Here is a 14,635-nt window from a genome sequence, read left to right as displayed (position 1 = left end):
CCCCCAGGTAATCTTGGGCTATTTTCTCTAAAGATGTACCACTGCCTAACTCCTCTGCGAGTTTCTCAGCAGCCACATGTTTACACCTTTATAGTGAGTGACATTAATCAACAAACACTGACCGGCTACTATTAGTGCATGTGCCGGCAACTCGGCAGAGAGCAAAACCAAACCCTATGAAGCAAAGGAACTGGGAGTGAGTACGCGCACCACGAGGGGCGCGTGGGAGACTTTCACCTAGGTGTTCCTCCAGGTGAGCAAAAAGCGCGTGAGGTGCTTCCCTAGGGCTGCCGATAAACTTCGAACCCGGAGGGAGGGGCGAGCCCCACCTTGGATCTGCATGGGACTCCGGCACGTCGCCCTGGGCAGGTGTGTGCGCGGGTGGCGTGTGCTTGTGCAAAGCCGGACCCTGACCCTGGCTCGGGGTTACGGGGCGCGGCACCCAGTTGGAGCTCAGTAAATATTTATGGTGAGAGCGACAAGCAGAGCCCACCTCCTGGAAGGGGAGGAGGAAAGCCAGAGTCCTCCTCAATTCCAGGCTCCTCCCCTGCAGGCTCAGCATCGAGCTGGCCACGGCGTCCTGGACCGATGTAATTACAGGGTCTGCGGCCAAGCCTGGCCGTAAAAAACCGGGATGAAACGGCCTGGAAGCCTAGGAAGCTGGGCCGGACCCTGCAAAGGGCCTTGGGTCCGCAGCTAGACCTGATGCGCAGCCGCAAAGCAGGGAGGCCAGAGATAGAAACCCCCGCCCATCACACCCTGCAACGCATACAGGCTCACCGCCACGCCACACACGCAAACTACCAAACACTCAGCTTTTGACTTTACGGCTCCAAGAATGCACTTGAGCCTAATCAAACACCTGCCCGCCAGCTCCAACTCAGGCGCAGACGCCGACAACCCCTCTCCAGACAGCTGCTGATTCGAGAGGTGAATTCCTGCAGGGTTGTTTACATGGAGCGGCGGAGGGGTTCTGAGCCTGGTAATGAGAAGCCCGACTGGAAGACCCAAGTGTGACTCAGTCAAACACAGCCGCCCAAACTACGCCCCCCACCCCCCGCCAACCCACCCCGCTGCACGCCCAAACACGTTTCTCCTCTTCTTCACACACTGTTCACAAGCATTAGCATATGTGTGTCAGGAGTTTCACACGCTTCCACACACAAGTGTCTTTACACCTACCCGCCATTACACGCATTTACACACGCCGTATGTAGTACATGTGTCGGTTAGTTTGTCACCCTTCGTGACCATATGCCCCCATTCCATCTGCAAGAGCGCATTCGCTCAAGACACACGTGAAACATATAAACAGGTCATTCGTGTACGTGGGCGCTATTGAAAATATTAAGAGCACCCCCCCTGCGCCCCCTAAGCCCAAGGGTCCTGTGAGTTCTCGCATAAAGTACTGATGGACTGAGGAGCCCTTAGCCCTGGCCGCACACGTTACACATTTGATCACACACAACGTCGCACTTTATTCCCGGCATCTAAGCGATGACACAATCTCTTGAACAAAGACAACATTGACAAACCCAACAAAAACAAACAGCCGCGTCTGTGTGGGGAGGGGCAGCCAAGCCAGAGTCTAGGCATGGGGAGTGTTGGAGAGGGGGGAGGGAGATCACGAGAGAGTGTGAGAAGGCGAGTGCGCGGGTCTGGGTGTGAATCTCAGGAAAGGTGTGGTTATATCCCCCACCTCACACCCTGACAAGATTGGCGCCCGCGCTGCAGTCCTGAAACCACTGGTTCCCAGTGTAAGTTCTTCCCTTTTTCCAGCTTGCGATTGCTTGCAGTCCCACAAAGCCAACAGAGCTTCACATAGACATCCCGCCCGACCCCCCGGCCCTCCCACCCCGTAAGTGAACACACAGCTATGTGAAGATCCGTGCAGACCCGGGAGCTCTCCTCTTCCCTGAGGTACCCGAGCCCTCCCTCCCAGTGCCTTTTCCCTTCCTCCACCTCCACCGTAGCCACCAAGCCCTGGGGCAGCGCGCGCCGGGCGGGGCGGGGGCGGGGCGGGTGTCGAGCGGCGCCAGCCCAAAAGGCGGAGTCGGAGCAGCGAAGAGGCCAGATTTGTGATCGTGGTGCCTACTGTACCGTGGAGAAGCCAGTGGGAACCTTACACTGCAGAGCTCTCGTCCTGGCCTGGCCCGGCCCGGCCCCGCGCTATGGAGTTCCTTTGGGCCCCTCTCTTGGGTCTGTGCTGCAGTCTGGCCGCTGCTGACCGCCACATCGTCTTCTGGAACAGTTCAAATCCCAAGTAAGCCCTGAGACTCCCTGGCAGCCTGGGTGCCCGGTTGGCAATGGCCTTTCGCAGGGTAACTGTCCCTGTCAACCCCTGGCCTGCGCCTAGGAGAGGTGGCCAGGGGTGGGAAGGATTCTATAGCTCCCCACCTCCGTCTGTATCTCCCCTTACGACCAGGCAACAGCCGACCAGGGCAGAAACTTGCTCATGCCTGCTTGCACAGGCGCTGGCTGTTTCAGCTCTCTCTTTCTGCCCTCTGGCATCCCATCACTCTAAGGATCCCATGCCGATCGCCCCTGCCTTTGGAACGTTGGCCCTGGACTCCGGGGTTCTTTAAATCCCCCCATGAAACTTCTGTGCACTCCGTTTTTTGCATGCCACTTGGGCATTTGTATACTAACAGGCACCTATGGATATCTAGAGTAAGCACAAGGCTCAGGGCAGCCCCGGAAAGAACCTTCATAGGGATCTAGGTTTTCGGGCTTTAGGGATTCGTTCTGTGTTTAAGATGACCCTGGAGAGTACCCCCAAGGTACTTTTTTGGGGGGTGGCATAAATTAGGCACATGCTGTGCACGGGTAGACCAAGGGAGTGGCTCAGGTGGTCACACTAAGGAACTGGTAAGAGGAGTGTCACTGGAAAGCTTGGGGAGGAGCAGAGTGGGGGATTCGCAGAGCTACAAAGGCTGTAACAGGAAGGGGGTAATTTCTCCCGGGCAGGTTTTAGGGCTATAAAGCCAAATGGTATTGAGAGGAAGACACGGTCGGGCCCTTTGTTCTTGCCCTTGAGTTTCCTCAAGTTATGAGAAGAGTGTTTGGGCAAAACCTAAGAGGGGGATGTGGTGGAACAAGGAGAAGCCACCCAGCCACTAAGGCGAGGAGTAGAGGTCACAAAAATGCCACTAAACCACTCCTAGATCCAGCGAGCCTGCCTCCCCTAACCCTGAGCTAGATGCTGTGCCTGTGTCCTCTGGCATTGCCTATTGAGGGTCCACTGACTAGGGCATGACGGAGGGCAAGATAGAGCCAGCTGCCACCCCTAAAGGCAGCGTCTTCCTGGCCCTGTAGTGCTGCCATCGCCCCGCCAGCTCTGCGCTTGCCCCTCTGACCTAGTCCAGCCCCAGTAGTGGGAAAGAGCAAAGTCCCCTGTTTATGCCCATGCCAGGTGTTGGCTGAAGGAGGAGGAGGGGACAGGAAGCCATGAGTAGGGAGGGGGGACCCCTGGCCTTTTCCGTTCCCAAGCTCCCAGGTTTCCTCTCTTTCAGGAAGGAGCCTCTTCCTTGCCCCCCTCCCTGTCTTCACCACTAATATAACCCCCTTTTTCCAGATGGAGACTTAAGTGTCACAGGCAGGTTAAGTGTAGGAGATAGTACGCTAAGTATAGCTTCAGCCCTGGCCCTCTGGACACACACATACCCTGTCTTATTTACAGCCACAGGAAAGCCAGTCTAGAGTGGAGGTCATGGGCGGTCTAGCCAGGCCCAGCTTGGGGGAAGAGATGAGGTGGCAATGAGCAGGGCGGGTGTAGGGTTGCATAGGTGACTCAGGGTAGTGGGCATTAGTTCTGGATCACCAGGCTCCAGGCAGAGGCAGTGTCAGAGAAAGGTGCCCCCGTGAGCCGGGTCCTGGTCCCGGAGAGACAGCTACCCTCGCTACTCAGACTTCTCTGCTCCTTTTGCCCAGAGGCCAGCACTGGGGCAAACCAGTCCGGGGCTGTCCTGGGGTCTGCTCACTCACTTTTGACAAGGTAAAATTTCACAGGCTCTCAAGAGTGCCTGGGCGGGTAGCAGAGGTGGATGAGGCATGAGTGAGTCAGTGCCCATCACGGGAATAGGGGAAAGACGCCAGGCCCAGAGCTGAAATACCTGTTCTGAAATGGCTTCTATGTTTATCTCTCCAGAGAGGAATTTTAAAAGCCTCCCTCTGCTTCTCTCTCTTTTTCCCCCTGGGGTGGGGGAGGGGCCTGGAAAGCCTCGTTCTAGAGGCTGCAAGCCGTTGCAAGGCCCGGCCTCTAAAGGGTCAGGATGACTGGGTAGTGGGTGGCCACCATGGAACCCCACCATCACCATGGGCGCCACCCATGCCAAGGACTTGGGTTGAAAGCAAGTTGGCAGCCAGCTCTGCTGAGTCTCCTCCCTGGCAGTGCTTGGGGGAATTCAGAGAAGCTGCCTGGCTTTCAGCGGGAGGGAGGGCGGGGGTAAGCAATTTCCTACTGCTAAGACCCTAACCAGGCTGGAGCCAGGTGTCTGGAGCTCAGGGGGAGGGGCCGGTGGGCAGTCAGGCTGGAGCCTGCAGGGCTTGGGGGGGAACCAACTGGGGGAGGGGAGCTGGCTCCACCTGGGGAGAAGGGAAGGGCAGAGGCAGCCTCAGGTCCAAGAACTGCAGCGTTTCATTAGGGGAAGGTGAAGTTGTTACTCTTGGAGATAAAAATCACAGCGATTTTCAGGAGTGAGAAAATGGAATGAGGAGATCAGGGCATAAAGACGAGTAACAGGAAAGGGAGATCTAAGGAAAGCTGATAGGGTTTGATTATCTGTGAATCTGGGTTTGGACTCAAAAGGGATTGGGGTGCTGAAGTACAGTGGGAATCTGAGGGAGACTCAGTGTGAGGGGCAGAACGGGATAAATAAAGACAGGAGCTCAGCAGTATGGTAAAGAGAAAGAGACCTGGGCTCCTAAGCACAGACCGGCCCAGAGTGCAGTCTCCCAGCATTTAAAGAAGTCCCAGGGGAAACATTCATCAGCAGAATAGAAAAGAAAGTGGGCTACAGATACATGGAGTGTTTCTAGAAACATGGAGTGTTTCGGCAGTACCTAGAGCTTCTTAGTGGATGTTATTTGGATAATGAGTAAGAGATGGTAGTGAGGGGATGAAGAAGTCAAGATCAGTAAATATGGGAGTTGAGATTCTGGAAGAGTCTTTGGGACTCCAGTGTGAGATGTGAGGGACTGTGTAATGCATTGGAAGTTCAAGGCTCTGGGCTGACTTCTGCTTTGCCTGCTCTCAGGTTCCGAGAGGAGGACTACACCGTGCACGTGCAGCTGAATGACTACCTAGACATCATCTGCCCGCATTATGAGGATGACTCTGTGGCAGATGCTGCCATGGAGCGATACACACTGTACATGGTGGAACACCAGGAGTATGTGGCATGCGAGCCCCAGTCCAAGGACCAGGTCCGCTGGAAGTGCAACCAGCCCAGTGCCAAGCATGGCCCAGAGAAGCTGTCTGAGAAATTCCAGCGCTTCACGCCTTTCACCTTGGGCAAGGAGTTCAAGGAAGGACACAGCTACTACTATATCTGTGAGTGCACAAGGGACAGGCCTCAGAGCACTGATGGCCGCATGCTTAGTGGGGCTTCAAGTAGCAGAGAGACTTCCCCTTCTGAGTCTAACTCGGATTTTCTCCCATTCATATCAGGGATGTGGAACAAGCTTCAGGTGTCTTAGGCACTCTGTTTGGTAAATGGGCACAAGGATAAAAAACACTCCTAGTCTCTGTCCTTGAGGAAGCTGGGAAGGATCCCAAATAAGTCAGCAGGCCAGGAGAAGGGTATGTGATAGACATGAACATCAAACACTTGGGAAAATGTATATGAGTACCCTGTCTTCAGGCACACCAGAAGAGGGCGTCAGATCTCATTACAGATGGTTGTGAGCCACCATGTGGTTGCTGGGATTTGAACTCAGGACCTTTGGAAGAACAGCCTGCGCTCTAACTGCTGAGCCATCTCTCCAGCCCCGACACTTGGGAAAATGACCTGTGTACCTGCCCAAGGTCAAAGACAGAAAAGGCTGAGTCCAGAATGACTCGAAGAGGAGGGCGCATTCGAAAAAGGAGGGTGGAAGCTCCTGGAAAGAAATGCATAGGAAAGAATGCTGGGCTTGGGAAATGGACAGGACAGATTCCTGGGGCCCAAACACTAGTAGGGGTTCAGACTTTCTCCTGAGGGCAGCAGAAAACCTACTGATGTATCCCGAGACCTACTAGGCTAGGGGCTTTGTAAAGATTAGATCCAGGCCTTACTCTTCTGGCTGAGTCTAGGTCAGCATGGTAGAAAACCATCCAGGGAAAGGGAGATTACACATGAACACCTCACCCAACTTGAGCTGGGAGGTATGAGACGGGATGTGAGGAGGGGACAGTGTCCACGGCCCTGTCACTCCACTGCTAAAGCAGAGTGTTGTTCCAGAGAATATGAGATGGGGCTGCACACTGGTCAGAAAGTAGATAACAACTGAAGGTAAATGCCAAGGGTAGCTAGCTAGGCATGGTGGCTCACACTTGTAATCTGGGCACAAAGTTCCAGGTCAGTGTGGGCTAGGGTGAGACTGTGCATCCTAAAAAGGATGTAATAGGAATGTTCATCAGTGAGGAGTCCTGGTGGGTTCCTAGCACTATATAGCAGCTATAGGTCTAACAGATCTCTGGTTCCAGAGGATCCAGTGTCCTTTTCTGACCTCTGAAGGCACTAGGCACACAGCATAGTACTCAGAAAACACTCACATGCATAAAATTAATTTTAAAACATTTCAAAGATTCATTTATTTTATGTATATGACTACACCATTGCTCTCTTCAGACATACCAGAAGAGGGTATCGGATCCCATTACAGATAGATGGTTGTGAGCCACCATGTGGTTGCTGGGAATTGAACTCAGGGCCTCTGGAAGAGCAGTCTTAACCACTGGGCCATTTCCCCAGCCCTAAAAACATTTTTTAAAAAAATTTATTAAAGATTTATTTATTTATTTTATGTATGTGAGTACACTGTAGCTGTACAGGTGGTGGTGAGCCATCATGTGGTTGTTGGGAATTGAATTTTTAGGACCTCTGCTCGCTCCAGTCAACTCTGCTTGCTCAGTCCCTGCTTGCTCTGGCCCAAAGATTTATTTATTATTATACATGTACACTGTAGCTGACTTCAGATGCACCAGAAGAGGGCGTCAGATCTCATTACAGATGGTTGTGAGCCACCATGTGGTTGCTGGGAATTGAACTCAGGACCTTCTGAAGAGCAGTCAGTGCTCTCACCCACTGAGCCATCTCACCAGCCCCCTAGAAACATTTTAAAGATTAAATTTTTTTTTTCGTGACAGGGTTTCTCTGTGTAGCCCTGGCTGTCTTGGAACTCACTCTGTAGACCAGGCTGGCCTCGAACTCAGAAATCCACCTGCCTCTGCCTCCCAAGTGCTGGGATTAAGGGCGTGTGCCACCACCATCCGGCTTAAAGATTAAATTTTAAAATCAAGTGCAGATGGGAGAAAGGAATTGAAGTGAGCAGGGACAGGTCTGGTGCGACACACCTACAGTCCTAGCCCTGGGGAGGCCAAAGCATGGAGAGCTAGGAAGGTTGGTTAAATAATCTGGGCTACCCATACAAAGACCTTGTCACAAAAGGGAGGGGAGCACTGGAGAGATGGCTCAGTGGTTAAGAGCACTGACTGCTCTTCCAGAGGTCCTGAGTTCAATTCCTAGCAACCAAATGGTGGCTCACAACCATCTGTAATGGGACCTGATGCCCTCTTCTGTGTCTGAAGACAGCTAGAGTGAACTCACATACAATAAATAAATAATAAATAAATAAATAAATAAATAAATAAATAAATAAAATCTTTAAAAGAGAGAGCCAATGAGATAGCTCAGCAAATAAAAAGGTGCTTGCTGCCAACCTGACAATGCAAATTTGATTCCTAGCTCCCAATGACTGAAGGAGAGAATTTGCTTTCCCAAATTGTTCCCTGACCTCTAAACATGGGACACACACTGAATAAATATTTTATACAGAGAAGGAGGGGGAGGTGATGCTTGCCTATAATTCCAGTACTCAGAAGGTAGAGGTAGGAAGATCAGGAGTTCAAGAGCATCCTCAACTATATATATCATGTTCAAGGCCAGCTTGAGCTTCATGAGATCCTGTCATCCCAAAATTTAATTAAGTTTTTTTTTTAAAGCAGTTAATGCACAAGCCTGTCAACCTAAATTTTGTCCAGAGCCCACATAAAAAGCCAGATGCTATGCTGTACATCTGTCATCCCAGCACTCTGATAGGGAAATGGAAGGCAGAGACAAGAAACTTAGCCTTAGTGGGGTGTGATGGTGCACCCCTTCAATTCCAGCACTCGGGAGGCAGAAGCATGTGGATCTGTGTGAGTTTGAGACCAGCCTGGTGTACATAGTCAATCCAAGAGCAGCAAGGAATCTTTAAAGAGACCCTTCAAATAAAAAAATAAAAATTAATCAGGGCACTGAGTCAGACAAATTTGACCGGCCTTTCCTTAACATCCCATGAATTTATTTTACAGCCAAACCTATCTACCATCAGGAAAATCAGTGCTTGAAGCTGAAGGTGACTGTCAATGGCAAAATCAGTGAGTGTCGGGCCCTGTGGGCCTCCTTCCATCCATGCTGGGCGTGGTCTAATGGTCTGGGATGGGGAGGAGGTTGCCTCTTTGCCTCCTGGTGCAAAAAGCCTGATCTACTTCCATTCTTATTTTTCAGCTCACAGTCCCCAGGCCCATGCCAACCCACAGGAGAAGAGATTCCAAGCAGGTAGGTAGCCTGAGCCAGTTTGGCCTGGGTCACAGGAAGGGGTTTGCTTAAAAAGGCTGAGGAGTAGAGGTGGCTCCTTTGCCACACACGGGGCTAGCTAAATCTTGTCTGGCTTGAAGCTGATGCTAACACTTACCTTGTCTGTCTTTGCCTTCTCACCTCGCAGATGACCCGGAAGTGCAGGTTTTGCACAGTATTGGTCATAGCGCCGCCCCCCGACACTTCCCATTGGTCTGGGCAGTATTGCTCCTACCACTGCTGCTGCTGCAAACTCAGTGAGGGTGTATGCTTGCCCTGGCTTATGGATTGGAACAGGACTAAGGGGCAGCAGGGATAAGCACCCCAACACCCTAGCCCTGGGAACCTCTCCCACTACATGCACAAGACGCCACCATGAAGCCTCAGAAAGTTCAGTATTAAGAGTTTTAACCGAAAGGAGTTCAACCAGCCCAACTGTGCCATCCCTGCCTCCACTTCAGAGGGATGGAGAAAGAAGTGGAGAAGGTCCTTTCCCTGCGGTTTCTACCTTTAAGCCAAAGAAACAAGCTGTGCAGACTTGGTCCATTCAGAGGGCTAAATGGGAGATGGGCTAAAAGAGCCTGAAGTTGGACACTGAACTTGATAAAGACGTGCTTCTCCAAGGAAGCCATGATGTGCAGATGAACTGGCCGAAGGAAAGGCTTGAGACAGCTTCCTGCGGGGGAGCCAGGTACTGGAGAGGCAGCTTGGGCTGACCCAGCCAGCATCTCTGCAAGACTTCCACCTGCTGGGCTGCCAGAGAGGTTTGTAGCTCAGCACTGACTGCATCCTCCCCATCCCTGGGGCAACATTCCCTGGAGCTGTGCCAACAGGAGGACTAAAACAGCCTGGTTTTAGAGTGTAGCTGTAAGGGCAGTGCCCGTGTGTACAGTCTGTGGAGTTTAGCTTAATGGGCAGGGCCCACATGTACAGTGTCTGTATATAAACGTGCTGTGTCTGCTCATTTTTATGATTGCAGGGGTTTTTTATACAGTGTTTTTGGATTCATAATAAATTGATGTTTTTGGTTTTTTTATGGACATGCTTTTCTGCCCCGCCGGATGTTGATTTGGAACCACAGTGTCCCTATTGTGTACTAGGCTCTGTACTAAACAGAAGAAAGGGGGGGGGGGGGGGGAGCAGGTATAACGCACAGTTCCTCTTATGGCTGAGGTAGGAAGGTTAAAAATTTGAGATTGCATGAGTCACTCAGACCTTGCCTCAAAAGCAAAAATAAAGGGGGCTGGAAATGTACCTCAAGAAGTAGAGGGTAACCTAATGTGTGTCAGCCCCGAGTTCAGTCCTCAGCAGTACAAAGCATAAGTAGCCAGGCATAGTGACTCGTGCCTATAACCCCAGCACTCAGAAGGTTGAAGCAACATTGCCAAAATGCCAGCCTGAGCTACAGTGTGAGACCTTGCCTCACAAAAAAAAAAAAAAAAAAAAAAAAAAAAAAAAAAAAAAAAAAAAAAAAAAAAAAAAAAAAAAAAAAAAAAAAAAAAAAAAAAAAAAAATCAGGAAAACAAATATATATGACACAACTTAGTTTTAATTTTTTTCTCTTTCTAAAAAATACGTGCTTCTTACCAGGCCAAAGGAGGAGTGTTTTCCTCCTCTGATCTGCAGAACACCCTACAAGAGTGGGCTATAGATTCCTCTCCGCACCCACTCTTTGTTCTTCCTGTCCAACCTCACCAGCCTCAAGCGCTGGGCTTTGGCATACCATGCAGGTACTCATGCTGTCTGGGTGAGTCAGGGAGCTGGGTGCCAGCTGAAGCATGTGCGCAACCCCACCAGCGGAGCTGCGTGGGTGGCTGGGCGGGAGAGTTCCCAGCAGCAAGTATGTGGGAGCAGGGGGGCCAGGGGTAGGCTTGTCCGTGGATAGGACAGGTCGTGTAAGAGAGGACAAATGAAAGAGGATGGCAGTTCCTGTTATTTGGTAGGATAGACTGGAAAGAGGTTTCAATAACCTCCAGGGAAAACCTCCCAGAGCTGGGTAACCAAGGTTCTGATAAGGAGTGGGGGCCCGTTGAAGACTTGTGAGACTAAATTTGGGGTTTGTGGTCCAGCACGCAAGAACGTACAAGAACCCAGAAGTTGAGGCTAGTGGTCTAGGTGATACAAGGCATGCGCAGTATGAGGACAGGCCGGGTCGGGGACAAATGCAGAGAGACCCTACTAAAACCACTAAACGCAATCTGAAGGGCAAGATCAGGACCCAGGCCCGCACACTACAGCAAACCACCCGGCCAGCACGCGGCGCTGGTTTGCCAGAGGCCCCAGTTCCGGTGCAATTCGGGCGAGGGCGGGTTCCGGCGCGGTTCCGTGGGGAGGGGCGGGGTTTCGCCTTCGGCAGCTCCCGGCCTGAGCTGCTGGGGCTCCGCGCTGGGCTAGGGAACCCGGTGGGATGGAGGCGGGCGGCGTGGCAGACTCTTTGCTTTCCAGTGCCTGCGTGCTCTTCACCCTGGGCATGTTCTCCACTGGCCTGTGAGAGAGTGCGGATGGACTGGGCTGGGGCAGGACTGGGAAGTCAAAAAAGGAAAGTGGTCAAGAGACGTGGCTACAATTTCTGGCTGCTTTTGGAACCCAGAATAATAGAGGAATAGGGTTGGGTAATCTGGGGTCCTAGGCGAGGCTGGCTGCTCGGCCTGAGTCGGGGGTTGAGGGGAGATCTGCTTGTTTCTGGATGGGTGGCAAGCACGGAGGAATCTTTTTACCCACTCCTAACAATTTCCTTTGGGTCCCCTTCCAGCTCGGACCTCAGGCACATGCAGAGGACACGGAGCGTGGACAACATCCAGTTTCTGCCTTTTCTCACCACGGATGTCAAGTGAGAGTGTTGTTGGCTGTGGTGGGAAAGGCTGAGGGAGGTGCAAGAGATCCCTGAGGACCTGCTGCAACCCCAGCAGCCCCTTGGACCATAATCCTCCTTCCCTCACAGCAACCTGGGCTGGCTGAGTTATGGAGTGTTGAAGGGAGACGGGACCCTCATCATCGTCAATACCGTGGGTGCTGTACTTCAGACCCTTTATATCCTGGCATATCTGCACTACAGCCCTCAGAAGGTAGAGGCCCTCCCGTGCACCCACCTCTGCCCCACACCTGGCCATGTTGGCAGAGCATACAGTTTTACTTCCTGGAAGACTAGTAGGATGGCATTACTTCCTTTTTCCTAGAAGGCCCTTCTGATTCTCCTTCCAATGAAATCAACCCTTCAAAATGCACACAGAGCCACCCACCCTCCCCTTGTTCAAAAGGCTGATGGCTTATTCAGCCCGGTGGTGTCAGGGATACCCTGGGCTCTCTCCAACAGGCTGGGAGAGAGGACTATACTGTCTGATTGCTCCTTTAGGGTTAGGACCAGGGCCAGTGGCTAAGAAAGGCCCTTAGCTCTGCTTTCCCACTCCATCACGCCAACCTTTATTAATCTCTTATTGTATATGTATGTGACAAGGGGAGGGAGAAAAAAAAAAGATGCTTTCCCCTTCCCTGGAGACCTCCAGTGTTGTGTGGATGAGACGTCCTTCAAGTAACTGGTGAGAGACTGACATGAAGGCTGGGATAAAAGTTGATTTCCCCATTAGAGCATGGATGAAGACAGGAGGAGGCAGTACCAGCAGAGAGATGAGTGTTCTGGGTACTCATGCCTCTCCTCTGCAGCATGCTGGGCTCCTGCAGACGGCAACCCTGCTGGCTGTCCTTCTCCTGGGTTATGGCTACTTTTGGCTTCTGGTGCCAGAACTTGAGACCCGGCTTCAGCAGCTAGGCCTCTTCTGCAGCGTCTTTACCATCAGCATGTACCTCTCCCCGCTGGCTGACTTGGTGAGTAGGGGTAACCAAGAGGTAGAAGAGATGAGGAGAAGGGCTAGGCTGCCTGAGCTGTGGAGTGAGGGTAGGGGGGTCCAGCTCTTAGAAGAAGTCAAGACAGCAGAGGTGGGTGAGTGGAATTCGGGAAAGGGCTAGATGAAAGACACATCACAGGGGTCATGGACTTTTTCCATGGGGAAAGTCTCTGGCAAGGATTCAGGAACGGTTCCATGGACCTGAACCAGGAACACTTTTGCCATAGGCTAAGATCATTCAGACTAAATCAACCCAGCGTCTCTCCTTCTCCCTGACCATCGCCACCCTCCTTTCCTCTGCCTCCTGGTCCATCTATGGGTTTCGCCTCAGAGACCCATACATCACGGTAAGCGGATTCTGGATGGAACGTTGGTCTACAAAGCAGAAACTAGTCTGGTCTTTATAGCAGCTTTTTGATTGCAGGTGCCCAACCTTCCAGGAATCCTTACCAGTCTAATCCGCCTCGGGCTTTTCTGCAAGTATCCTCCGGAGCAAGATAGGAGATACCACCTTCTGCAGACCTGACCCCGGCGGCACCTTAGTGCCAGCGAGTTCCTGTTTCTGCTGGTCCTTGTGACCAATTCCATGGGTGCAATGGGTTGTGAGAAAAGATGGCTTGGAAAATAAAGGGATCAAAGATCATTACTTAGATCAGATGGGACTTATGGGATGAAATCACATCTTTAAAAGACTGATGATTTTTTTTCTCATTTTGGAGGCTGAGGTGGTATCTGTAGAATGGTGCCTTAAAATAAACTGTTCCCCACCCCTGCCTGCAGAGCTATATGTGTTCTTCACCATTCTCAACCTGCCTGGCTTCACAGTGCCTGGGCCTGTAGGATTGGATCAGAAAAGGTATTTGAAAGAACTAGAAGTTAGGGCTGGAGAGATGGTTCAGCAATTAAGAGCACCGACTGCTCTTCCAGAGGTCCTGAGTTCAGTTCCCAGCAACCACATGGTGACTCACAACCATCTGTAATGGGATTCGATGCCCAATTCTGATGTGTCTGAAGAGAATGATAGTGTATTTATATACATAAATAAATAAATCTTTAAAAAAAAAAAAAAGAAGAACTAAGCAGGGCGGTGGTGGCGCACGCCTTCAACCCCAGCACCTGGGAGGCAGAGGCAGGTGGACTTCTGAGTTCGAGGCCAGCCTGGTCTACAGAGTTCCAGGACAGCCAAGGCTACACAAAGAAACCCTGTCTCGAAACAAAACAAACAAACAAACAAACAAAAAACTAGAAGTTAGAAAGATCCAGGAAGACTTTTTAAAAAAGAAAAGAAGCTGGGCAGTGGTGGTGCACACCTTTGATCCCAGCACTTGGGAGGCAGAGGCAGGCGGATTTCTGAGTGCGAAGCCAGCCTGGTCTACAGAGTGAGTTCCAGGACAGCCAGGGTTACAGAGAGAAACCCTGTCTCAAAAAAAAAAAAAGGAAAGAAAGAGAAAAAAGAAAGAAAGAGAGAAAGAAAGAAAAAGAGAGAGAAAAAACTTGAAAGCTATAGAGAATGGAAGTTAGGGATACTGCTTCTTGCCCAGCCTGTGTGGGATGCCTGTAATCCCAGCACTTAAGAGGTTGAAGCAGGAGGATCACAGGTTAAGGGCAGCCTGGGCAATACAGCAGGTTGTAGGCCAGGTTGGACTACTTATTAAAACCATATACACAAATAAACAAACCTGTCTTAGGGACATAGTTCAGTTGAGGGCGTCCATGTTTGAAGCCCAGCACCACATAAACTAGTCATGGTGGGTTTAGCCTGTAATTAGAGAAGTTAAGAGGTAGAGAAGATAATCCTCAGCCGCTTGGCTGGGGTCAAAGCCAGTCTAGGATACATGACATCCTATTTCAAACAGAAAAAATGAAATCTTGAGAAGGGGACGGAATACCACCAAAACACAAAGCTAAGGCCTGGTAAGGTGATTCTCCTGCCCCTCACTTCTTGACCTCTGGTATATAGACACCCCCCCCCCC

General features: G+C 51.3%; 2 protein-coding genes across 4 annotated transcripts; both read left to right on the top strand.

The window, feature by feature from the left end:
- Positions 1–2,072: 2,072 nt before the first annotated feature.
- Positions 2,073–9,863, top strand: Efna1 (ephrin A1). Of its 2 annotated transcripts, none has more exons than XM_031374489.1 (5): positions 2,073–2,263; positions 5,256–5,551; positions 8,555–8,620; positions 8,751–8,801; positions 8,968–9,863. In XM_031374489.1, the coding sequence occupies exons 1-5, from the start codon at positions 2,172–2,174 to the stop codon at positions 9,078–9,080; spliced, it is 618 nt and encodes a 205-aa protein (XP_031230349.1). In that variant the 5' UTR covers positions 2,073–2,171; the 3' UTR covers positions 9,081–9,863. The 2 variants fall into 2 exon arrangements, with proteins under 2 accessions (XP_031230349.1, XP_031230348.1); XM_031374488.1 differs by lacking the exon at positions 2,073–2,263 and adding an exon at positions 4,259–4,444.
- Positions 9,864–11,087: 1,224 nt separating this feature from the next.
- Positions 11,088–13,434, top strand: Slc50a1 (solute carrier family 50 member 1). Of its 2 annotated transcripts, none has more exons than XM_031376053.1 (6): positions 11,088–11,107; positions 11,572–11,649; positions 11,761–11,884; positions 12,480–12,641; positions 12,889–13,008; positions 13,086–13,434. In XM_031376053.1, the coding sequence occupies exons 2-6, from the start codon at positions 11,588–11,590 to the stop codon at positions 13,185–13,187; spliced, it is 570 nt and encodes a 189-aa protein (XP_031231913.1). In that variant the 5' UTR covers positions 11,088–11,107; positions 11,572–11,587; the 3' UTR covers positions 13,188–13,434. The 2 variants fall into 2 exon arrangements, with proteins under 2 accessions (XP_031231913.1, XP_031231912.1); XM_031376052.1 differs by lacking the exon at positions 11,088–11,107 and adding an exon at positions 11,132–11,306.
- Positions 13,435–14,635: the final 1,201 nt, after the last annotated feature.

Source organism: Mastomys coucha, unplaced genomic scaffold (assembly GCF_008632895.1).
Source record: "Mastomys coucha isolate ucsf_1 unplaced genomic scaffold, UCSF_Mcou_1 pScaffold16, whole genome shotgun sequence".
Lineage (NCBI taxonomy): Eukaryota > Metazoa > Chordata > Mammalia > Rodentia > Muridae > Mastomys > Mastomys coucha.
This window is presented reverse-complemented; position numbering and strand designations above follow the sequence as displayed.

Bases quoted from the DNA above. Each gene is read 5' to 3' on its own strand.
- Efna1 (XM_031374488.1), top strand. From the start codon at position 4,296: ATGGAACCCCACCATCACCATGGGCGCCACCCATGCCAAGGACTTGGG. The intron at 4,445-5,255 runs GTAAGCAATTTC...GCCTGCTCTCAG, and splicing joins CAGCGGGAGGGAGGGCGGGG to GTTCCGAGAGGAGGACTACA. The intron at 8,621-8,750 runs GTGAGTGTCGGG...CTTATTTTTCAG, and splicing joins GACTGTCAATGGCAAAATCA to CTCACAGTCCCCAGGCCCAT.
- Slc50a1 (XM_031376052.1), top strand. From the start codon at position 11,227: ATGGAGGCGGGCGGCGTGGCAGACTCTTTGCTTTCCAGTGCCTGCGTG. The intron at 11,885-12,479 runs GTAGAGGCCCTC...TCTCCTCTGCAG, and splicing joins TGCACTACAGCCCTCAGAAG to CATGCTGGGCTCCTGCAGAC. The intron at 13,009-13,085 runs GTAAGCGGATTC...TTTTGATTGCAG, and splicing joins TCAGAGACCCATACATCACG to GTGCCCAACCTTCCAGGAAT.